Consider the following 26,782-nt stretch of genomic DNA (forward strand, 5'->3'; position numbering starts at 1 on the left):
AAAATATTTTTTAAAATTTTTGGTCCTTTAAATATTATCTGTCACTACTTTTGACACTTACTTTGAGCCAAATTATATGTATCACTTAAAATTTTGAATTTTATTTTTTACAGTCATATTTAGTATATTATAGATCTTTCTCTTGTAAAATTTTAGATTGTTTTTAACAAAGAATGAATTAAATATATATTTATTCGGTATGTCCCTAAACTAATTTTTTTTTTTTGCAATGAGGTCATTGAACTATTTTTTTTTTAATTAGGTAATTCAGTTGGTCAACATGTAAAAGAAAGACTTAATTACATAAAAATGATAGTTCATATATCTAATTATAACTTTTTTTTTTCAAATAAATCCTTAAACTAAAAAAAGTTTTTTTTTTAAGGATTTATTTGAAAATCCTCAAACATTTTCGGACCTACATTATAATATATAAAATTATATTAATGTTCATAAATGTATATATAAATAAAGGAGATTGATGAGAGAGATAGAGAAAGAGGGGAGAAAGAGAAGAGAAAGGAGAGAGATGTTGAAAAGAGAGTAAAAGATGAAAAAGATGGTAGAGAGATAGATGAGAGAATATAGGAAAGAGTGAGAAGATAGTTTAGAGAGGAGAGATGGCAAAAAGATGAGAGGGTAAAGAGACGAGATGAAGATACGAGAGAGATGAGAAAAGTAATATTTATTATTCATTTGTCTGTCTTTTTTGTCTATCATCCTCTTAGACGGAGAACGTAATATTAAATTTTATTATATTATAATTTAATTGATTACAACAGTTTAATCCTATTAGTTATTAATTTTATATTATTAAATTTGTGCATTAATTTATTAATTACATTGTTAAACTAATCTTATTAATACTTTGTTTGCAAGGATACAATTGAGAAAGATTCAAAATTCTAATATCTCTTCCTTAAAAAAAAATAAAAAATTCTAATCTCTCTTCTCGCTCTCTCGTTGCTTATTCTCGTTAGATAAGAATTTGTTTGTGAGTTGTGTTTTGGAAGGGACATTTTCCACATGTTCTGGGTTCAATCCCCACAAATGATATCAATATTTCAGCCTCAAGTCACATTCCTTACATTTTGGGGTCTTGTATGGTAGGACAACATTTGAATGAATTGATAAGTGTGAGGGGTTATAAACTACTTTAAATCTTGATTTTGAAATGATGCGGGATTTATGTGTGAGTAACCATTTTAAAACTTGCATGTAAGAGAAAAAAGGGGGCAAGGTACCTGAATACATACTCCTGTAAAATTTGCATTTCATACTCATATTCTTCAAACTTTACTCGCACATGCTCACAAATTTCAAATAACTAATATAACTGTCAGTTTAAATAATATCAAAACCATATAGATATTCAGTCAGCAGAAGAGAAAAAAAAAACTATATAGAGATACAGTATCTTGACTTGGGATATTCATTGTATAATCACATGCTAATTGAGCTAGTTAACGGTAATGATGAACTTAATTAGAGTACAATATATTAAATATCAAAAGGGACGAGTGAGTAATTAGTTAATCCTTATTCAGCTCAATAAAGGCTGCCCAAAATTTCAAAATCCAAGAAGGATCAACTCGTAGATAACTAGCATTGGTAACATAAAATTCTCTTGAACAGTCACTCACATTTGGTCGTCATGGTTTTTTGTGGGCTCAAATTTAGTTGTCAGAAATTCCTCACATACATAGCTACCTCTCAGGCTCCAATAAGACACTTCACCCCATATTCTCCTCACACAGAGACTAGACAATCTTTGTAATTTTCCACACCCAAAGAATCTTGTCTAACCATATCTTTTGTCAGGTTATATGGTATGAAGTGAACCCTCTCACTCCTCAATCAATCTCAATGTGGAATGTGGTTGCCCTTAAAATTTCATGTAATTGTTTGCTTTTAAGGTGGGGGACCATCTATACATGGGAATGAAAGCTACAACTAAGAACCATCCAATATTGATCTCTTTATTATTTATAATGCATTCTAGGCAAATTTAATTTGACAGATGCATGGTTAATTATGGATCATTGTTTTAAAATTGTTTGAAATTTTAACAATGATAGATGTTAGCTATAGATCGTAGAACCATATGGTTTATCTTATATTCTTATCCTTACATTTGAGGTGATAATTTGATCAACGTTGACTCAACTGAAACAATTGAAAACGAGCATGTGCATCTTAAAACTCAATTAATATTTGATTTTGACATTCAACTAGGTCACTGTTTCATTGTAGAGATGGAAAGGCTCAGGAATTTATATTTTCAAATGATGTTGATCCACTTTGGAGTTTTATATTCAATTTGGTCACCGTTTCATTCTGTTTTCATTTGTCGATTCATATTAAAGTTTTAAATGATTTTTAAGTATTTTTTTTTATCAAGTAGCCTAATAGTTAAAATTTCACGACTTTAGATGAATAAGGGATGAACCTAAAGTTTGAATCCCAACTTAGCATATCCCAATGTCTCTACAAAAACTAAATTATGCTCACGCAAATGACTTTTGAAGTACTTTTAATATGCAGTTATACCTAAACTTTACGATATCCCATATTAAATAATGGTACCCAAAATGGTGGTGCATATTTTTGCAGTGATAATTAGGGAGGGAGGATATATTGAGATTCAAGTCCTAGATAAAATGGACCATGCGCATGGTATACACATACTGAGGCAACACCACTTTTACCAAACACACTTCTCTTTAATCAAATGGAAGATCGCCTACTCATATATATACATTGAAATTCGTATAACTAGGACAACCAAAATTTGCAATAAGAATCAAATTGTTTGATTTATAGATCATTTGGGCCTAACTTCATACATCTGCATGAGAGAGTGAGTAGTAGCTAGATAAGTGATTAGAAACGTACCTATCATCACGGTTAAAAGGGTGAGGGAGAAAAGAGGAAAAACACAAGAAAAAAACGAAAATGAAGGGAGCCCTGGGAAAGCTGTGATGTTGGATAAAGGGAGACATGAGTAGGGGACCCATCTATTGGAATGTGGGATATTACATCCCATCTCATCTCATCTCTTCCATGACCATGGATGGATTTTACTAGTCATGTCCTTTCATATTTCCTACCTACCTATGTGCCATGTTTTCCTATAAATTGCTAGTATGACTTCGTTGCATATCAATCAAAACTCACAAGTATACAACAGTAATACAAATTAGTTATTGGCATTTTAATTAAATTATGAAAAACACTACATTGATCAATTTGTTTTGAAAATTGTAGAGGTTCAAATTTTTGAATTCTTGGACAAGTAGTGTAAAAAAAATCAGAAGGTTCAACATACAAAATATATAGTGATATTTGTATTTTTTAAAGTTTTAAATAGTCAATTGAACCACCTTAAAAGAGCTGGATCGATCAGCCTCTGCGTACAATATGGTGAACAAATATTTAAATTTTAAATAGAAAAAATGTTCACATTTTTTTTAGAAGAAGAAATATTCACATTTAATATCTTAAAATCCCTCGATTAAAATTATATCAGACAATATTTTACAATATAAGTATATAAAAATGATATATAAAATTACAAAATGTTGTTACATCTATCGATCATCCATATTTTTTTTTTGTCGAAATATATTCCTCCATATATTACATCTATCCAATCCAACCATCATAACTTGTTATCAAGTGTATTACTAACATTATAATTCACTTAATTTCAAATGCATCACAACCTCATCAACCTTGTGTCATATAATCTCTAAAGTTAACAACAAAGAGACGAACTTGATTAGTGATCTTTCCAATGAAGATCGAGAAAATAATACAGTTGTGCTGGATGCTCCGTTGCATCGGAGGTTGATCCTTCGTGGTTGTCTTCAAGACGGAGGAGAATGATACCTGCAAACATGTCAACACTTTGATGGTCAAATCAAAAAGAGAAAGATGTGGATATGTGCGAAATGATGTAAAAGTGAATCATACTTTAGGGGTGATGTTAAATCATCCTTATATAAGCGTGTAAGAACATAACCGTCTTCGTGAAATGCACGACGTCTCTCCATGAGGTGGTTAGAGATGGCTTCAACAGCTCAGATGGACCCGAGACACGCTTTTGTGTGGTGCCTCACACGGAGTTTAGCCTGTTCCATCGCCGTTGTGAGCTAGTCTTTATTAGGCTTTGACTGACTGGGCCTTGTAGCCGGTCTGTAACAATTATCATCTTACAATTTCAAGAATCATTTCATAATGTGAACAATGGAGAGATTATAATTTCATGATCAAATGTATAAAGATAGATAATAAGGGAAGAAAGATAAGTTAATTAAGAGGTCTATCATATCTTGAATGACTAGTGAAAATTGAAGAACAAAAGTTGAACATTATTAGGCTCCAATAAAATGAACAATGACATGCATAATGGAAGAAGATGACATGATTCTTGATTGAAAACGACCATAGGGTAAAGTATCAATATCTAGCTAAGTGCCCGCCCTGCCCGCGCTGCCCAACATGCATGTTTTTACATTCAATCAAAGCTTGTGTCGTTTTCTTATGCAAACTTTTTGATTGAGAGAATAAAGGAAAACACACATAGCACTAAGTAACATCCTCCGTAGTAGCTACTTGGTAGCTACAATACTATGTTTGTACTACCATAACTAAAAGACATGTCTCTAATCTCTTATGTTCTGATTCATGATTTTTCAGTTCTGAATTTTCATAACTGACTCAGTCTCTGTCTTTCTCTCCGGAAGGCACGCGGGATAAAGTGGATTAATTTGATGCATGCATGTTGTTCTACATGATCATGAATGAATAAAGACTCATTTTGGCATTGGAACCTTTGGAGTGTCACCATTATACATATTAAGTAATGCTAGCAATATTCTCTTCGACACTCATTTAAATCATAATGTATTTCATACTTAAAAAATGGTTTTACTTAAAGTGGAGGGTCATATATTAATTTATTCGATAAAAATAATGAGTGTTGAAAAGAGAATGTTCATCTAACATTCATCTTTCATCTATTATTTTTGTTCTTGCATGTGTTATAAGCATTGTCATATAGTCTAAATTTTTCATAGGCTTAATACAACCGCATAAAACCGTATTTTGAGGTGAAGATTACACCTACTTATAAACACATGTTCATGTCATATTTAATATTAATTTTTTTCCTTTAAATTTTAATATAAATTACTAAAGTTTTTTTTTTTGTAGAAAAATATAAATTAATAAAGTTAATAAGTGATATATTTAGAAACTGTAAAAAATACCTCTAAAAATTCAGAGGGTCTTATATATAAGGTTAGAGTCAAAGAAATCTTCTAAAATACTAATACAGAAAAGTATAATCATAGAATGTGTTAAAATTACAAAATAGCATATTTTGTTAGTTCTAAATATTTCTAAATTTATTTTATTTGAAATTTCTCTTCGTTAGTCGGTTTAATCTCTAAACTGGCAATGAAAAAAAAGAGAAATGATATTTGTACAATCAATTTGTAACAATTTTTGTACAACTTTCTTTTTCATACTCTCGTGATCGTCTTATCCTCTCTTTTCCTTTTTTCTCTCTCCATTGTTTTTGACCAATAAAAAGAGAGAAAAACAAGATTGTCACTAAAATTGTTATGAAATAGATGTACAAATATCATTGTTAAAAAAAAATCAACTTGAGATTATATTTATGATGATTTTGAGCAGGGCCGTCTTAACAAATTCATAGGCCCGGTTTTAATTTTATAAGGGATGCAAAAAAAAAAAAAATCTGGGCCCCAAAAAAATAAATAAGTCATTTAAAAAAAAATTATTAAAAATCACACTATGGTGGGTCTTGAACACATGACCTCACACTCAACAAAAAGTTGTCACACCACTAAAGCAAGCTGTACAAATTTAATTAATTTGCTTTTAATAGATATATAACCATTATTTTCGTGGCTTACATATAAAAAAAAATATTTCGGGCCCCAAAAAATTAGAGGCCCGGTGTCGTCGCCCAGCCTCGACGGGCTATGGGCCGGCCCTGATTTTGAGATATCTACATTTTTCTACAATGACACATTTTCACACACATCACATCACTATCACATATTAGTATTTTGATCCCAATAATTGAAATTCCCTGCTTTTGTTTTTGTGCTGCCTCAATTTCCTTTTCTATTATAATTTGTTGGTATCTATAATTGACATTCCTATGCTCATCTCAACTTCAAATCTCATCGCAAAGCTTTCTTTATTCTAGTGGTTTCGTAGGTAATTTTCCATGAATAAATTAACACGATGGCTAAATATTCTAGTCAGATTCATACAACAACTTGTTTTGTTTTTATATTTGGAAATTCTGTTTCTTCAGTCAGTCTCAATCAATAATATAGCATAAAGTCAGTAAAACTAATGAGTGTGTTTATATTGGTTTGTTCAACATTTATGTGATGTGAATCTATAAATAATAATATTCTTAGTACCATCTATATATTAGCTTTTCTCAAAAGTTAACAATCAACGGTGAAACACACTAATTACTTTACAATATGGCGTTGGATTTTTCGGTCTGAACAAGGTGATGCCCACGCAAGATTACTTTAGGTCTTCTGTTCATATGGCCGGAGCTAGAAGAGGGATCAACAGAGACTACAATTTTCTTATTTTTTTTATTTTAAATACCAGTATGCTATTATACTATTTTAATTTGTTTTTAAGATTTGTAGCATATGAAACCTAGACTACGAAGGAAATGAGTGTGATCAACATGCTACATCTTGTAACTCATCAAGAGATAAGATTAATTTGCCCTTCATCGTCAAGGTCGTCTCTCAATCGATTATAATTATGATTGACAAATGGTTCTGCGAATGGAAAACATGTAGACCCCTCTTTAATTTTCCTAGAATCTCCTCGTGCCGTCTAATCTCATCATATATATTTTGTTTATACCTAACTATAATCGTAAGGCTTTTAACGTGTTTCAAGCATTGCAATTTAGGTGGTTATAACAGCTTGTTGAAGTTTGACCACCTGTGGCATTTGTCTTCATATCTATCTACCTATCAATTTTTTTTCTTTGGAGTTTCAATAGTCAATAAAAAATATCCTTTCAAAAACTAGGGTATGTTGCTAATTGTGATGCACATTATTATTTAATAAAAAGCGAAAGAATAGCTCAATATTTATTTATCTATCTATTCCGTCAAAAAAAAAATTTATTTATCTATCTATTATTATAAATTATAAATGCAAACCATATTCCCCAACACTAACTTATGTTTTTATCTATTTTGCCCTTTATTTTTGCCAACTCATTCCAATTTTACCATTCCACTCTTATGGATTTCATTTTTCTATTACATATTCAAATTCTTTTTTGAGAAAATTGTTACATATTGATTGTTGTATAGAGAGATAAATTTGATTGACACAACGAATCCAAGGAGTAGTATGCTATTTCACAAAATTCATAGACTAGGTTGCCTCTTCATCCCATGTAAATTAAACTGGCCAACTCCATCTGATCCCTACATAACAACACACATGAAATACCACTAAGATCTACGATAATCCTAAACCTTAACAAATAATATGGCATGTGAAATGCTATTATGAAATAACTGCCAAGAGAAAACCAATATCTTACAAAGGACCCAATTCTTCCAAACCATTGGAGCTATGCTTCCACGACCAAAGATTGTTGGCATTGAAGAGAGTGACCTCCCTAAGTAGCACGGTCATATTAGTTGACCAAATCTTACTCCAAACAAAAATAAAAAAAACCTCCTCCTACTTAAACCCCACACCCGCACTCCCAAGCTAACTGCCCATATCCCCAACCAGCAAATCTCCTTCCCAAATTAAAGCAATTAGTTCCATAAGGCATCCATACTCTATTAGACTATTACACTTTATCACTATTCTTTTGGCTGATGAATCACTCTTTAGTATTTGAAATGGAAAGAAAGGAAGATTCTCATTTTATATTACGTTACCTAGTTCACTATTTTTGTGTATAAACCCACTTAAGTTGACCTAATGGTATTGACTTGGGATCTGAGAGTGTGTTAGCTCCTCATCGAGATCTCATGTTCACATTAACTTCTTAAAAAAAAAGGCTAAATTACCTTTTTGGTCCTCTAATTATTTAATTGGTATCGGATTGGTCCTCTAACTAAAAATTGATTTATTTCGGTCCTCTAAGTTTCTCACCGTTACTACATTTAGTCATTTCTATTAGTTTTATTCAAATAAACGTTAGAGTTTGTGTTATGTGGGTATATGACCTCCTGTTTCACACATACATACTTAGAAGACTGAAATAAATTAATTTTTAGTTAGATGATCAATCCGATACCAATTAAATAGTTAGAGGATAAAAAAAGGTAATTAAGAAAAAGAAAAAAAAACTATTTTTGTGTATATGAAACTACACACGTATATAGGCCACATTAGGTTGAAGAATACACTCCTTCAAAAAAAAAAAAAATAGTTGAAGACATCCCGGCAGATTTCTACCACTGGCCAGACAAATGGGACGTGTGTTTGTTCTAGCTACACAGAGCGCCAGTTTGGTGTAGGGAAAGGCTGAACCGATGGTATCAGTTTCGGGCGCGCAATGCCTTTTTAATTTTTAACATAGTCATTGGTGTACTCTTTGAGTATATCAAATTATGAAATTATTATAAAAAAATTAAAATATTTCAATTTTTAACGTGGTTAGAGAAATTCACCTTTAAGATGAATAATTGGGGTGTCTGGGATTCGAACCCCGACCTCTGCACAAATTGTGTATTATCCCATACCAAATGAGCTAAGCTCACGAGAATATAAAAATTTATTATTAAAAGAAAATGTTAGCGAATGTCTTTTGATCACATTTTAAGTATCTTAAATAATAAGCATCATAAAAATTTATTATTTAAGATACTTAAAAGTGATCGAGAGACCTTCGTTTAACATTTTCTTTTAATAATAATAATTTTATTAATTTTTAGTTGGCAAAAATAGAAGACTTGGGACACTAGCTTTACACGTACTTCCACGTGATTAGCTTTCTCCTTGAATGTATAATCATGGATTTTGAACTAGGAGATTCTTCATCGAGAGAAAACTCGTTGAGCTATTGATTGGAGTAAGAGATACGATTTGACAGACTTTTATATATGTATTTTTTTTTTCAAGTAGTTTAAATTGTTATAATTCAACTTTTAAGATAAATAAATGGCTTGTCAATAAAAATAAATAAATAAATGGAGTGTTTGAGATGTCTGGAATTTAAACCACAACCTTTACGTATAATAATATATTGTACGTGTCAATTAAGTTATGTTTATGGAGATAAAAAAATATGTTAGGTTAATCGTGTCGTTTCTTAGTTTAATTCTTATATTATGATGTAGATTGATAGGAGTGTAATAAGTTGAATTGATTATGGGAGAGAGAGAAATATAAACTGATAAATTTTTTGGTTCGGATTGATTAAGGTTTTGTAATTTTTTCTTCTAAAGCCACAACCATACCAAAGCAACTGATGAAGAATAAGTTAGTTTGGTTTGGTTCTACGGGGTTGTCACATTTTAAAAAATTTATTTATTTATTTGAAGGAAAGAAGTTTATATCATTTCATTACTTAAAATATGTGCAATGGAATCCGATATTTTTATCAAAATCTAAAAAATAGTTAAGGATGTGACCACCTTAATTTAAGTAACGTAGATTTTTAACACAATTAAAACATATGTAGATAAGCTAAAATAAGAAAAGTAATAGTTTGATGCGAATTTTGGGAGATTGGTTGGAATAAAATATCGATAAACAAACCATTAGTGGTCAAGTTTGATTGGTTTAACTCAATTTAGACTCGAATATTGTGAAAAAAGAAAACAAGTTGATTTAATTTGTTTAAGTTGAATCCTTGGGCTCATCATATCATTAGTTTAGTTCTTACACCTCTGTAAATTCGGTTAAAAACAAACTTAATAAAAAAGAAAGAATATTTCCTCATTTACTTTCACATATATCATGAGTTATAAGTATTAATTTAATTTAATATTCGTTATTAATATTAATTTTTATAAATTATGTCTATTTTTTCATAAAAGTAATTTTACATTTTATAAATCTAAAAGAAATTTATTGAAATAAAAAAGAAAAATATTATATAAAAATGTAAAAATTTAATTAAATATTTTAAAAAATTAAATACATTATTTTTCATGGTTGTAGCGTAAGAGTTTAAAAGTTTAATAAAAAAAAATATAAAAATTCAATTCCTTAAAGTTTAAAAGTGTTATTTTTAATTTAAACTTTTTTTGTTTTAGCTTCCTTAACTAGTGTCATGGGAACACGCGTTAATATATATATATATATATATATATATATATATATATATATATATTTTAAATAAGCATGATCCTTTTTTTTATTAAACTCGTTTTTTATTTTTGACAAAATCATTAAGCTCGTTATTATTACTCGTTCAGTTCTACTTTATATGTCATTCTAGCAAAATTTATTTGTTCCAAATTATACGCGACCTTACAATATCAAGGAATCATTAATGCGTATTTTCCTATTATGACCCTTACTATTTATTACTTTATCATTTTCCAATTCTTTTAATTTTTGTTTTCCATACCATTAATGAATGATATATTTTTTTTGACAAAATTAATGAATTATATTTTTGTGAAACAACTCATAATTACTATTTCTATACAACATTATTCTTAATCCATGTACATTTATTAGAATAACTTAAAATGGAATGGCAGGGGTACTTTCAATCATGTAATTCCAACATAGTAAGTTTGAAGGGGTTTATTAATGTATCCATCATTACTTAGACTATGATACGTGCGGTCTTTGAAGACCAATTATCAATTATGTAAGGTGGAAAAATCATTTTGCATGCCCTACTTGAGAGTAATTAGTGTCTATAAAGCCACTTTGTTATTTTTATACATCCAAACAGTTTGATTTCTTTGTCCTTTTGCCGGTCATATTTTGATTGATCTTTCAAAATCGTTTTGCCCTAAAATAGCTATAAATGTATTCTCAATGTGAACCAATTAGTACTTGTGTTTAATGAGCTCGATAGTTTATAATCTTTAGTTAAGAACAACCTTTTGGTGAACTCGTGTTTTAATGCCCATGTAATTTTTAGTCAGACTGTGATTATTTTCTGATAGAACTTTGAGATTTTTCTTTTCATCATGCTAACTTGTGCTTTTAGGTCATAAGTTAATAAACTAAAACAAGAATTAATTAATAAATATACAAATTAAAAAGATAAAAGTGAAAGCTTTTAAAATTAAGAATAGACAATTTCAAAGATTTTATTTTTATTTTTGATTTCTTATTTTATGCTCTTAGGGCATAAGTTTTTTTTTTGAAGAAAAGTTAACATTTCCCTGACCTTGAGGAGGAGCACACTCTCAGGTCTCAAGCCAATATCATTAGCCAACCCAAATGGGTTATGATGTTGCATATTTTTCCAACAATCTATAATAAATATTACATTAAAAACATACTTGGAAAATTATTGTAAAATATAATTACACCGTCTCTTCAGTTAAAAATAAAAATACAATTTTAGACTGAAAATTGAAAAATAATAAAAATACAATTGTAAAATACAAATTTCATGGAAGATTCATTATTGGCTTTATTATATGCATTCATGATATCCCCTAATTCTATATAATTCTTTGGGAACAAACTAGTACCAAACTGCCAATAAAGCTAGCAAATTGAATTCTCAAAGGCAAGTGTCATAGTAGAGTTCTACACACTCTCTCTCTCTCACTCTCATACAAACAACAAACCGACTTGCTTTATCTTTTCTCCACTAACACAAAAAGACTCACCACCCTTTTGCTTTTCTGTTTTTTTTTTGGATTGTTGTAGCTAGATCCACAACAAAACTAAAGAAAGATGATCCAAGAACTCTTTGGTAATGGTGCTAGTGCTACCCTCACATCAAGTGAAAGAAACTACTCTTCCATTAATGGAGGAGTTTTACTTCAACCAACAACACAACCTCCTTCTTCATGTCCATCTTCCACAACCACCACCACCACTGCACCAACCACCGTCACCACAACCACCACCACCTCATCAGAAAACCAACAACATCTAAGGTGTCCAAGATGCGACTCATCAAACACAAAATTTTGTTACTACAACAACTATAACCTCACTCAGCCTCGCCATTTCTGCAAGACATGCCGTCGTTATTGGACAAAAGGAGGTGCTTTAAGAAACGTTCCAATTGGAGGTGGCTGCCGGAAAAACAAGAGCATCGGTGCCTCAAACAACGCGGCAAAAATAGCTACAAACAAGATGAAAACAGTTTCTTCTTCGGAGTTTATTGGAAGGTCAACAAGTGGTCAAGGGTTTGATCTCGAACACGTTGTTCCACCACAAAGTCAAATCCTATGGGGTTCTCCTCAAAATTCTCATATACTTTCTTTGCTAAGATCTAGTCAAAACCAAAACCCTAACCCTAATCATGTTAAGGAAGAAGGCAATAACTTCATAGGGTCCCATGTTTCTCACATGATGAGTTCTCAGCCGTTGATTTCGTCAAATGGTTATGATGGTGTTGGACATGTTTTATGCAACCCATTTTGGAGAAACAATCATGATAATCAAACTCAACAATTACAAAATGGTGGATTTGTACTTGGGGATCAACAACATCAGCATCATCAAAACAGTGGAATCCAAGAACTGTACCAGAAACTAAGGTCATCAACAACTTTCCCTAGTAACAGTGTTGGTGATATTTCATCTTCACCAACGGTATTACTAGGGAACGCGGCTTCAAATTCTTCGTCTATATCCAACATTTTGGAGACAACTTCAGTTACTGGTGGTGAATTAGGGTACTGGAATCCAATTCCAACCCTTACTTGGTCTGATCTTCCAACTACCAATGGTGCAATTCAAACCCAATATCAGTAATAAGTGTAACTACGTGTTCTTTTTCTTTTGTTGACCGGTCAAATCTTCTTTTACCATTACATAGTAGCATAGGTTTTGCTCCTTAATTCTATCTTAGAGTTTGTATTTTTTTGTGTGTGTTTGGTTTTGGTTTGGGTGGTATATGAATATGGATCTAGTACTAGTTTTTTTTTCTTCTGTCCATTTTCCCTCCCTCTCTCACCTTCTATCATTTACTTCTTTTTGTGTAACTTAGTTAATGGTGTGTTCGGATAAGTTATTAATTTGAAGACCAGAGAGTTTAAAATTGTATTATGTATAAGGTAGTCTATTTTGAATTCTTGTTATTAGGTGCTAAGTTTCTTAATTTTATGTTTGTCTTGCTTAAGTCCCAGTTTATTTCAAACCCCTAACAATTAATTATATATATTGTTTAACTTCTAACTAAAGCATATGTTAGAGGTAACCAAATATGTTAGATGTTTTGGTTCTCTTCAAAGAAGATATATATGATGTATTTGTGGACGAATGAGTCACCTTGTGGTTGGGGTTGAGATATCAAAGGAGTTCTAATGGAGGATTGATTTATCAAAGGAATTCAAAGTAGGTCTAAAGTTCTATATATGGAGGACACTAATTATAATAATTTTTTTCTAACCAAAAAATAATTCTATGATTTTATTTTAATCACGAAGATTTAATTATAAAATACCTTGAAATTTAATTAAAAATTTGCTAATAGCAAAACACTTGATTAGTTTCTTAATATTTCTTCATTGTCTCAACCCATACATACCACAAGATTACACATACAAATACTAGATTACTTTATAAAAGAAAGAGTAAAGCTGGCGTGGGATACACTTATTTGGTCCACTAAAAACTTTAGGGTTTAATATGTTTTTCCATATGATCTAACTAAACTAATTAATTATTTCTTTTAATCTCTTCCTTTTAGGGTTTAATATTCTCTTTCATTTATTTTACTTTCCAATAATCTCTTCTCTTTCTATATCTTTTTTCGATCAACACTATACTAGAGTCTGACATGGAGCTGGTGATTCTAGTGGGTGGCATAGGGAAGTGGAAGATTTTGTTTTGTAACGAGAAATCGAGGAACCTAATGCAAAACCAGTCTTTTGAAAGAGTTTCCTCAAACGGCATTACAGAATATTCTTGCTGTTTTCAATTCCTAGTGAAGAGAAAGAATCCACTTTCACTGAACTTCCGCTCTGCAGCTACTTGTGTTTCTCAGCTATGTTGTCCCGCTAAATTGAATTAGAGAAATGATATTTGTGGGACAAATTTTGAAACATTTCTCTTAGTAATTTCATTGCGTTCTTACTCTCTTTATCTCTCTTTTGTTTTTATCTCAAAAAAAAAAAAAAAAAAAAGAGGAAGAAGGTTATCCCCAAATTATTACAAAATGATTTGACAAATATCATTACTCTAAATTTCATTATCACACACCATCTATAAATAGATATTTTGGTTGTCGGTGTTTCTAATCAGTACTCGTCCCCCGTCCCAAAATATTTGAGTCATTTACAAAAAAGATTTATCCTAAAATAATTGACTTATTTCACTTTTCAATACAATATTAATTTTTTTCAATTATAACTCTAATCAATACTACTTTCATCATTCTCAATTCAATATATTCTGCTTTACATTTATGATAACAAGTTCCTAAAAAAATCTTTTTTTTCTCTTTCACTTATACAATTGTTTTTGATATATGTGAAATGAGGAAAAAAAACCTCGGTTATTATACGACGGAGGGAGTAATATTAATGTATCAAACGTTTCTTACCTTCTGTGAGAGTACGTAATCTCAGGGTCCTACTGTAAGTCACGGTAACAAATTACTTGATCATGTTATAGAGCTAGAATGAGCACATGCTGAATACTTTTGAAATAAAAGTAATTCAACGAGAATTTAATTAAAGAAAATAATTGATTCACACTACTTTATATATATAAAGAAAAATGAGAAACGATTATACAAAGGTAGGTTTGGTCCGAAATATTGCGTCTGTATATATACTATATATGATAATCTTGTATACAGATAGAACTTGTTGTAGTCCCACTTTAGTTAACAACTATTAACAGAAAAAACCAACTAAACTGATTGCACTACTAATTGTCTTATTTAACAGTTTCAATTTTGCAATCATGTTTTTGCAAATTGGTTTAACAATCCTTTCGAATGTATGCAAAGTGGTTGTTTCTACTTGTCTTTAGGTTATAGTACCTTGTACTCACATAATATTATTTTGCTTATCAAAGAAAAATACTCCTCTTTAATTCAAACTTCCATTTGAAGTGTATCTAACGTTTCCCTCAGCTCTTGAAATCAATCAACCGTATGGGTCTGGAATTTTAACAACAATTGAATGGATACTGACTTTGAATTTCCCACTATTGAATCAATGCAATAGTACAATATCTTGATATTTTCATCTAGCTAACATGGAGTGAAATCCATTTCATATGGAAAGTCAAAAGTACTAGGAAGAAAAATTAAAGAAGGCCATGCACAAGCACTTAATCATTAGTCTACTAGAGAAAACAAAAGGAAAATAGAGAATCATCATCAATTTTCTAAACAGCAATTATTATCCTATTTGTACTAAATATGATTGAGCACAAGGGTACTCAACCCTTACAAAAAAGCGAACAAATTGAACCACCGAAAATTAGAAAAGGAAAACCAATTAGAAAGAAAGAAAAAAAAAACCACATATCAAACAAATATAATTTAGCCAACACCACAATCAACTAACGACTCAAACACAAGACATGTTCTACAACCCACTCTTAATAATAAGTACAAGAATGATCCAAAGTCTTACTAAGAAACCATTTTAACAAGGGAAATTTTATTATATCCTTCAATTTCTCAACATTGCATAATATTTAGATGAACCCTACAGCAAAAGACCCAAAAATTGCAAAACAAAAATGGAACAAATCAAGGGCCATAACTAACTCTAACCCTAGCAAACTAAAACAGTATATTGCATCAACCTTGGAGGGAAAATCACAGCTTAAAAGCAAATGGGAATTGGAATCGACAAAACAACCGCAAAACCAACACGAGATAACGTTAGAGCCCATTATTACCATATGGCACCGATAACAACACCCAATCATTATTCCACTAAGTGGAGTTGACTGTATGAATCGAAATACGTCATATTGTTCTATCATAAACCATATTTAGATCCAATTCATTAATCTATAAATATTTTTTAATAGTTTCTCTTATAGTTTTTATACGTCTTCCCGTACCTCTTGTAATCTTTTTATCTTCTATTTGATCTACTCATCTTACTATGAAATCTACACGTCTTATCTCTATATGCTCAAATCACCTAAGCATGTTTTCCACAATATTTAATACTATAGTTGTTACCCCAACTATCTCTATAATGTTGTCATTTCTAGTCTTATCTTATCTAGTTTTACTAGACATCCAACACAACATCCTCATCTTCAGGGGCGAAGGGCTTCACAACCATGGGCCGGGTAGCATTGGCTACCCCAAAAGAGAAAAAAATCTTGAATAATTAACTTAGGTATATATGTAGCTACCCCATTAAGATATTTTTTGACTACTCCAAACAATTTTGTTGGTTAAAATAAAGATGATATTATAAAAATATTGATAATCTATTTAGTTTAGTGTCAATTATGGATAAATTTGACTTCTAAAAACTCCTTAGAGCTCAACTTTTATAAATAACTATTGTTAGCTTTTATTTTCTTTGTTGCAGTTTCATTAAATATGAGTAAATTAATTAAGTTTCATATATTAGTGTTTAATTTTTTTTTCTTTATATTTGCCCCCCTCATAAAAATAATGATAGCTTCACCGCTGCTCAACTCCGCTATACACTTACTTTATTCTCGTGTTGGTTCTTAACTGCTCAACACTTTGTTCCATAAAACTTTGTTGGTCTGAAAACTGTATGATATGTTTTCTCTTCAACTTGAACGGTACTTTTGTACCACATAATGTAACACCCCGTTACCCAAAACAGTAAAATAGCATAAATACATCAGAGTAATTTCACAACGGGCATGCTACATTGCAAATTCAAAATTCTTAAATAGAAAATAAAACTATTTAATTCAACATCAGTCATAACTTCAAAATAATGCAGCGGAAAGTTTTGCATTTCAATAACAACCACAACGATTTAAATCTCCAACAATATCCTGGCATTAAGCCTAAACAACAAAAGTCAACCAACAAAGGGCCACATCATCAAGTTCCAAAAATTGATACATAGGAGGAAAACAACAATAAAATAATATAGATATTCCCATCCCACATATCAGAGCCCTAGACACGACAATGAGCCACCACCAACTACTCAGGATCACCTGCAAGTTACCCATAGGAAGGGCAACGTTTTCAAGCAGAAGGGGTGAGATTCACAACAATAAATATAGATGTTAAAATCATCAATTGAATCTAACACCCTAATCAACAACACATTATCTTGTAAACATATATATGTATAAGTCACAAGCAACAACAACATCAACAATACACCATAATCACAATGGATATAAATATATAACACATATTCAACACCAACATCATCTATCAGATAATAACCGAAATCAACAACCCAGACTCATGCAAATGACATGACCACTGCTAAGACACCATCTTAGACTTCTTAATGAAATGCAATTATGCATGTGGTACCAATCAGGACCGAGGCCCTCACCGCTTTTGAATGGTTAAAGCATTCATCAGGACCGAAGCCCTCACCGCTGTTGAGCAACTAGTACTCAAGGACCGAAGCCCTCACCGCTGTTTTATGCATATGCAATGGACCTACTTGTGTATATCTACATACAACTGACCATGCAATGCAACTCCATGTGACCCCACTTAAACAACATGTATGATTCACTACTTTGCATACATTTCATTCATCATCAGTAATCATCAATTCAGCAATCAAATCAACCACAATAATGCATAATTACATGAAACTATGCTCAACACAACAACATTAAGGTACTACCATTCATGCACGAAAATCAACATTCAGGAACTGAGTAGCTCGCCTCGCGAGCACATCTGCTCGCCATGGCGAGTTCACAAAACACTAGCTCGCCATGGCGAGTTCAAGGCGAACTCGAGGCGAGTGAAAAACAGCTACTCTCGGGAAAAAGTGACATTTTCTCACTCAAACTCCAATTCTAAGCTCCCTATTCATCTTTTTAACCTAAAACTTTCACCGTTCATCATTAATATCATCTAGGTACCTTAAACCATCCCCAAAACATCTTATAACAACTTTTCAGAAAATCAAGTTTTGTCTGGGCTTACTCGCCATGGCGAGTTGGACTGCTCGCGAGGCGAGCTATGAAGTTGCTCACTCGCCATGGCGAGCACGGCTACTCGCGAGGCGAGCGATGAACTTCTGTACGGGCAGAAAACTGGTTTTACCCAAAAATCCCATTTTTCTTCCAATCACTCCCCAAATCAGTTTACAGATACATAATTAAGTGTTCTATGCGACCAGAAACTAGTTCTAACCCCAAAATCATGCTTACAACTTCAAAATCATCATTTTAACATAAAACCCCAAATTCCCAATTCCTCACCAAAACCTGTTAAACTCAAAATCAGAAATCAGTAACTACATTATTGAAGTAAACCTCACCCTTACCTTAGTTCAGAATGAAAAATGCACAGCAAAAAGGGTTCCTCTGGTTCTTCTCTCTTGCTCCTGGTTCTCTCTTCCTTGGCTTGGTTTCACGTAAAACTGTTTCTGACTTCCACTTTCTATTTTCTTAACTTCCCACTTAAGAGTAACTCCCTCCTAATTACACTTAACTCCCCCAAACTCCTAATAACTCCAATTAATTCCCCAAACACCAAAATAATTAATATTTCATACTTATTCTAATTATTATTAAATAAACCATATAATAAAATAATGCACCACATAAAACATCCAAAAATCACATATATACAAATATATGCATATATATACTCCGCATAAATCATCAAACATCATATATAATAATATATATATACTCCACATAATAAAATAATTAAATAAATAATTAGGGCGTTACACATAAAACACTTGAGACTCTTCAACATTTTAACCATCCAACTTGAACACGATGATTTACATATGCTTTTATTTCTTCGTCATTTTGTACAATGGACCCAAAATATTTAAACTGTGTAACTTATATGATAAGATATCCAACTTTCATGTCTAAGGTAGAACTACTTCGTCGTTTGCTAAAATTACATTACATATACTATGTTTTGCTTCTACTCAGCCGAAAGTCATACACTTCTAAGACTTGTCTCCAAGTCTCCGACATCCCATTCAATTCCTCGCTTGACACTTCTAAGGCTTATCACACCATAGAGATCGTTGATAAGAATTATTTAAAATAGATATAAAATTACAATATTACCCTACTTGTAGCTCCAAAACAGTTGTCTAAGAGACTTAAGAATTTTTATATATAAGATATGAGATCATCTTATTCAAAAAACTAAAAAAAAAAAAAAGAGAAAAAATTAGGAAAGAAATCTGGAACAACTTTTTTGCCTCCAAAAAGTTGTTTAAGAGACATAAGATATTTTATAAATAAGATATAAGATATGAGATCATTGTATTTAAAAAACTAAAAAAAAAGAAAAAAAAATTAGGAAAGAAATTTGCAACAACTTTTTTGTTTAAAAAAGTTGCCTAAGAGACTTAAGAACTTTTATAAATAAGATATAAGATATGAGATCATCTTATTTAAAAAACTAAAAAAAAGAACAAAAAAATTAGAAAAGAAATTTGCAACAACTTTTTTGCCTCCAAAAAGTTGTCCAAGAGATTTAAGAACTTTTATAAATAAGATTCACGAGAAGGAAATAGCTTTGTACGAAGTCCAACTATTCTAAACTTTAGGAAAAATTTGGAGCTGATCTTTTAGAAGTTCAACTCCAATAGATGAAACTTCAACAAAAGCATTATAAGCTGAGTTGATAGTGTAAATTCCACTGAAGTCTCGATCCCACGATCAAATATCTCCACTTAAGGAAAGACTGAAGTTATTGAGACGTGTCGATCACTAGATTATAAACTATCTATGCTCCCACATAATTGGTTTTCTATTATATGGGTGTTGTGTGTGACTCAAAGTTGTTTTACTTTGAAGTTATTTGTTTATCAAGAAAGTAGAAATACATGGGGTTTTTCTTTCTCAACAAAATATATCGACCACAAGGTTATTTCTTGAAGTGCAACACAAGCAAGGTTGTTGCTTCACTTGTTTACTTTCTTGATTGGGAAGTCATGTGGCCTGCAAGATTGTTTATGTTGTGTGCAAGTGTGAGTTATATGTCTCACGTTGAAGAGAAAAGTAGAAGTTGAACACTTTATAAGTAAGAGGACCTATAAACACTTTTTTTTAAGGTTTTGGAGGATGCATGATGTGTAGTGAATGATATATTCTAAGAAGTAGAATAATTTATAATTTAGAGGTACACTATATGGTCCACATGAATTATTTTCCTCTCTTCGATGTCATATATCATCTATTTGAAACTAGAAGATCATAAATATTTTCACTTTAAATTACATACAAGTTTATATTCATATGGCCTACAATCTCATTGACTAAGAATGTTTAACATGTAAATTATAATTATAAGGATGCATATTGTGGCAAACAATGGGAACGAGGTGACATAACTATTATTCATTTTGATTACAATAAATAATAATCTAATGAAACATCAAATCAATTAGGAGACTCATTACTAAAATAAACATGACCCTTTTCCTTTCATTTTTCACGACAGTCACACCCTCGTAACTGAAATTTCTAAACAAAGTAATGTTAAGAATAAAAAGAAGAGAAAACTCAATTACAAACTTAATTATGCCAATAATCAAATTGTAGATCCCTCTTGGAATGCTTATAATTTAGGCAAGTGTTTAGCTTTGCCACAAAACAATGCATTCAAAGGAACATTGGTCTCAGTGTATAAGCTTTGCTCATTGTTCCACACCCTCATATACAAATCTTGTCCCAAATACCGATTTTCCCATATTGCAGACCTTAAGTTCCACATGCCCTTATTGTCCAAAGAGACCAAAATGGTAGTCCAAGAGTTTGGATACACCTATTTATCCATGCATGCAAGAGAAACTCTTATCAATAAAATGTAACAAAATTTTAAAATACAACTCAATAATATTTTAATAATCTCGTTGTGCCAAAACTTCAAGAAGATAGTTTTGTCGTCCATATCGTCCTACCAATCTAAAGAGGATTATTAGAAAAAGATGAATTAGCGATAAAAATATCGACTGACCTGAGTAGTGTATCTTGTAATACCATCAACCAAATTGTAAGTGCGTCTCACATCGGGTGTCCATTTACCCTTGCCAAATCTAAATATTTTGGGTTCAATCAACATAAGATTACTAAGTAATTATTTTATTGATAAATTTAATTAAGTTAAACTAAATATGAAAAAATTTAGTTGTCTTACCCAACTACATAGAAGCTAGATCCATCCATGTGCCATGACTGAATAGTGTTTTCATCATTCTGGAATATTATTTCTGCAAAGTCATGAAGGGTGAAACCTAAGACAGATGTGCCAAGTTTGACAGATTTGCTTGAAGAAGGAAAGTCCTTGATTGTGTTGAGATCAAAGATGCCAGGAATGTTAAACCAATCAGCAAGCTTCAATGGTGTGCTTGGATTGATGTGTGAAATTCCATTTACTGCATATCTTAACTTTCCATTCACAATGGATTTAGAATTTGCCAATTGCAGTACCCTCAACACAGGGATGGTTCCATAGTGAAATGATCCTTGAGGATTTGGTCGTGCAGCATTTGCTGTTAAGTTCAATCTTTGAAAAAAAAGAGTCAAAAGTCAAAGATTAAAAATTTATAAGATTCGTAATTGAAAACATGTTTAAAATATACTATCCAATCCTACGCATAAGAAAAAGTTGAGTCAACCAAAGTAAGTTGATGTATTTGATTTAAAATTAGGTCAAAAAGCAAGGCAACAGAAACAACTTTTACCTGATGGTTCTGGCTTGCTTAATGGACCACTCTACATCAGTTGGGCCGACGGGTAATAGACCCGAGGCCTTACTATTCGATCCAGAATAGCGAAGGGTTGCAGTGGTAGTAAGAATAGGGTTCGTGAAACGAGTTGATGCAACAATGTAATAGTCACCAATAGATTTATCAAGTGTGACCAAAACAGTCATAGATTGTCCAACATGAACATCGAGCGACTCGTATGTTTCTTGTAATGTATGAGCACCTTCAACTTCAATGAGCTTCAATGAATGACCCTGAATTCTAAAGTTAATTGAGGTTGCCATCCCAACATTGGACACTCTGAACTTGTATGTCTTCCCTGAAATAAATCAATTTTCAAACAAATTTAATTTGTGATAATGATTTCAATTAAAACTCAAATCTATCATGGCTATAAAGTTTTAATCAAAGCTATTTCATCATTGTTCCTAATTTACCTGCTTCTCCTGTAAATACAGCATTATCTTTTACACCATTTATAAGGAGAGCATCAGGAAAAGGAAGACTCTTTCCAACATCCAGTAGTCTCCTTAGCACCTAGAAATCAAATTGCACATCTTAGTGATCAAATGTTTCTGATTAAAATCAAAATTTCATAAAAAAACACGGCTAATAATTTTCAAACGTTAATGCAATTAAAAAAGCGGAAAGACGGACACGTGAGTGCGCATCTTTTAGCAGTATTGATAAAGGAGTTAAGGGAAGTGATTTTTTTTTTTAACAAACCTTGTGGTTGGTCTTGGACCAATCCCCAACAAGCAGGGTGAATTCTCCATCAGGGGCAGGATATGGAATGGCTATAGTAGACCTTTGAGCAATATTGAATCCACCAAAACCACCAGCAGCTTTATGGATTTTGGTTGATGGGAAATATGTGTAGGTTCCAACTTGATCTTTTACTTGAAATTTGTATGTCCAGTTTGAGTTAGGAGGGATTGGACAATTGGTTCCTAAAACTCCATCTTGCCATGATGTCCTTCTTTGTTTTATACCACTCCTGTTTTATGTTACACAACACAAATAATTAATTAAATTAATTAATGCACTATTCATGCAGTAAAATGTTGCAGAGACATTTGATATGTTGGGATGCAAATTCGAATATGCAACTTCTCACTTCTCAACACTTAGTATATGTGAATTTGGGTTGGATTTAACTGATTAGAACCAACAAATTTAAAAGGTTCTATGCCTCTAAAATTTACGATCTTTAATCACATTTTTTATAATTTGGATTGACCTAACTCAATCTTACAATATCAACTTTAAAAGTCAAGAATTGTCCTCGTTTAAAATATTATCTCATCATATATGAGACTCTAAACAACTTTTGTGTACGGAATTTTTTTTAAGTGTCGAATTGACGGATACAAAAGATTAATGTGATCCAAAATTTTAATTTTAGATTTTCTTTAATTTCAAGGCTTGAATTAGTGATTTACTTAACAACTAATAGTGGATCACTAACCATGTAATGAGGAATTTATCATCCAACTTGTTAATGACATTCACAACAATGTTGTCATTAGTGATGGCTTCAATTGTAGGGCCTGGAAATTGGCCATTGATAAGAATACCCTGGTAAAAGAGTAAATAAATATCACTAACTTTTTCAAATGTGAAAGAATTGTCATTTCAAACAGCAGTGGTAAAATAGACTAACCTCTTGAGGAACACCAAGAGGAAAAATTGTTCCCTTTGTAATTTCCCATGTGAAGAACTGATATCGGTCTTCTGCAGTAACCGAAATTGCACTCCAACAAGCCAAAATTCCAAAAAAAATTGGAGTGATGATGGCCTGGTTCATCTTGCCTAATAATATAATAACCCTATAAATTTCAAATATATAGAGAAAAATATCTACAATGATGCAATTACTATTCTAGTTTATAAAATATTAGAGAATTCATGTATTTTCATCTTATAGCTTAATGTTTTTGGCATACTTGGATGATGGCATGATCCAAGAAAATATTGTATGACTTGGTGCATGTTTAGATTAAAGATTTTAGCAAAACCACTTAAGATTTTGTGGTTGGTAATGGTATATATGGTGAAAATTGAAACACTAATTAAAGTTTAAATTGAAGTTATATATGTAATAAGCCAAAAACGTGTAACCAAAAAAAAAAAAGCCAAAAACGTTGCAAGTCAAGAAACTACATAAGAAAATACTATGCTTTATGAGTTGAGATTCAATGAGGAAATTGAAACGTACCAAATTAAAAAACTAACTTCCTCTTGAATAGAGGAATTGAGAATGAGATGAACTAATATGAGGATGGAGTATACAGTGATAGATGCAAACGTATATATATTAAGATTGAGTACAAAAATGGATGTATGTGCAAATTACAACCACATGCATTATCAACATTACACATTAATATTAGTTTTGTTTAATATTTTCAAAATTAATAGCTCACATGTTACGAAGTTGACTAGAATTTCTTGAAGTAAGCAAGATCCAACCGCGTTACTTATAAAAAAATTAATATTAACATGGACTTTGTTATATCATGGATTGCTTAAGATTTAGTATAAGGTTATTCAAATAATTTTAATTTGTGAAAATGTGAACTAAAAGATGAGTCGGTGTTGGCGCGAAAAGAAGGAGAAGGAGGGAGTTGAGATCTAAACAAAGCGGTTGCGGCGCAGGCGATAACGGATCCTCATTTATTAGTTTCTAGTTATTATTGCTTATTTGAGTAAATTCTACGACCCTATATCTAATATAAATCTATAACGTTATTAAATTAAATTCTATTCATTATTTGTATCATTTCGATTGAAGTTTCATAAACAGCTGCTAACAAGCTATACATGTGTTAAGAGATGTCACCATAGTTATCAAAATGTATCAAACTTACATAATGATACATATACATTTTTCTTTTTGGCCGAGATTCGAACCACAGATCTTACATATATTATGCATTATCTTTTTGTCTTTTTATTGTTATTGAAGTTGTACGGAGTCATGTCCAAAAGAAAGATTTGTATTAGAGTTCCACATTGTTTTGGTTATCGGACCGTTAGATGTATATACGTGGTTGGATAATCTCGCCTTATAAGCTACTCTTCCCAATCATATTTATAAGTAAAAAACAACTTTTTATAGTCATTGAATAATTAATATATCTGATCTTATATATGTCATATAAATAGTTATTCAATAAACTTAAAAGACCGATTTTTCTTATAAATGTGACTGAAGAAAATTATTTTTAGGAATGAGATCCAAATTCATTTAAAATAATAATATCAAAGCAGAACTAAAGGTGACAATGTGTGATGCTAAGTGTGAGTGTATATATGAGTTTGATAACCTCAATTTATATATTCCCTTTTGGGAGTGAAAACAATGTCCATTTAACAAACATTTTGATTATCGAATGAGTTTTTTTTTTTTTTTTTTTAATAATTTATCGAATGAGTCTTTAGTTAGTTAATTTTGTTCTCAAAAATATTTTTACTTGCATAATTTAGTTCATAAAGTTACACATGAAAATGAGTAATGTTATTTGTACAATCATTTGATGACAATTTTTATAACAAATTTCTTATTTTTATCTTTATACCAGTAAAAAAACAATAGAGAGAAAAATGAAGAGATATGATAAGAACATCAAGTGAATATAAGAGGACAATTTTTTTCCAGGTGTGTCGAGTATTGAACATAGGTCATTAAAGTTAAAGAACAAATTTTTAATCAAATGGCTCTAGGGTAACCCACCTTTAAAAGAACAAACTACCAAAAAAGCAAGTTCGTCCTTTTAAAAAAAAAAAGTTCGTCGGAAAAATCATTATGTACAGGGTCAAATATGGTAGATTACGTTTATATGGTAGATTATTACTCCCTCCGGTTCTATTTACAAGAGACAATTTACTTTTTAGATACATTAAATAATTTATGCATTTAGTTTAGATTCTTGACTAGATACATAAATTATTCAATGTATTTAAAAAAATCAACTTTCTCTTGTAAATAGGACCGGAGAAAGTACTCCCTCCATTCCTTTTCTTTTGATGTTTTAGCTCTTGACACAAGTTTTAAGGAGTAATTAAAGTATATAAACATTTGTGTATTTTTTACTTAAATGTCCTTATTTATCATTAAATTCACATGTGATAAACCAAAGGTCACAACTACTTTAATAGTTTATTGTGTTTTCCAACAAGGGTAAACTTGAGAAAACAATAACAAATTCACTAAAACATCAAAAGTTTTGGAATATAGTTGAAGTTCTAAAACATCAAAAGAAAAGGAATGGAGGGAGTATTATATATGCATACGAGTCTTATTTTTATGGTTTAAAGTTTCAACTAGGGAGAAACAAATTCAAAAGGTGTAACGTGGATGAGGAAGCAGATTTTTAGACAATGTGATCGAAATTATAAATGAATACAAGTCATATTTTTATGGATCGATGTTGAATTCATTAATTATTTCATTTGGACTCTGAAATTGCTGCTTATATGATTCCCCCATTTCCTACTTGCATTCCACAATGTCACATTTTTCCTTCCTTGCAGATGACAAGTGCACATGAGTTCGTAAAATGCGATTTCTAGTGAAAAAAAGAATGTTGGAAAAATCCCGTGAGTTTAGCTCAGTTGGTAGGGATATTGCAAATTATATGTAGAAGCCGGGGTTCGAACTCCAGACACTCCATTTCTCCACAATTAAATTGTGTGAGCTCTAGCCACTAGGCTACTTGACA

At 31.3% G+C, this 26,782-nt stretch overlaps 2 protein-coding genes across 2 annotated transcripts; one reads left to right on the top strand and one right to left on the bottom strand.

The window, feature by feature from the left end:
• Positions 1–11,713: 11,713 nt before the first annotated feature.
• LOC25502898 (dof zinc finger protein DOF2.4) lies at positions 11,714–13,286 on the top strand. The gene has a single exon (XM_013591016.3). It carries the CDS (start codon positions 11,926–11,928, stop codon positions 12,955–12,957), a length of 1,032 nt encoding a protein of 343 aa, XP_013446470.1. The 5' UTR covers positions 11,714–11,925; the 3' UTR covers positions 12,958–13,286.
• Positions 13,287–20,649: 7,363 nt separating this feature from the next.
• Positions 20,650–24,386, bottom strand: LOC25502900 (L-ascorbate oxidase homolog). Its single transcript, XM_013591018.3, has 9 exons — positions 24,277–24,386; positions 23,722–23,870; positions 23,527–23,636; positions 22,785–23,055; positions 22,496–22,595; positions 22,035–22,377; positions 21,488–21,856; positions 21,308–21,386; positions 20,650–21,115 (listed from the first exon to the last, which is right to left on the bottom strand). The coding sequence occupies exons 2-9, from the start codon at positions 23,863–23,865 to the stop codon at positions 20,909–20,911; spliced, it is 1,623 nt and encodes a 540-aa protein (XP_013446472.1). The 5' UTR covers positions 23,866–23,870; positions 24,277–24,386; the 3' UTR covers positions 20,650–20,908.
• Positions 24,387–26,782: the final 2,396 nt, after the last annotated feature.

The sequence above is a fragment of the Medicago truncatula genome, chromosome 8 (genome assembly GCF_003473485.1).
Source record: "Medicago truncatula cultivar Jemalong A17 chromosome 8, MtrunA17r5.0-ANR, whole genome shotgun sequence".
Lineage (NCBI taxonomy): Eukaryota > Viridiplantae > Streptophyta > Magnoliopsida > Fabales > Fabaceae > Medicago > Medicago truncatula.

What these genes read in the sequence shown, in the direction of transcription:
- LOC25502898 (XM_013591016.3), top strand. Translation starts at nt 11,926, where the DNA reads ATGATCCAAGAACTCTTTGGTAATGGTGCTAGTGCTACCCTCACATCA.
- LOC25502900 (XM_013591018.3), bottom strand. Translation starts at nt 23,865, where the DNA reads ATGAACCAGGCCATCATCACTCCAATTTTTTTTGGAATTTTGGCTTGT. An exon ending in GATAAATTCCTCATTACATG is followed by an intron (nt 23,056 to 23,526) that starts GTTAGTGATCCA and finishes AACATAAAACAG; the next exon opens with GAGTGGTATAAAACAAAGAA. An exon ending in TGTATTTACAGGAGAAGCAG is followed by an intron (nt 22,378 to 22,495) that starts GTAAATTAGGAA and finishes GATTTATTTCAG; the next exon opens with GGAAGACATACAAGTTCAGA.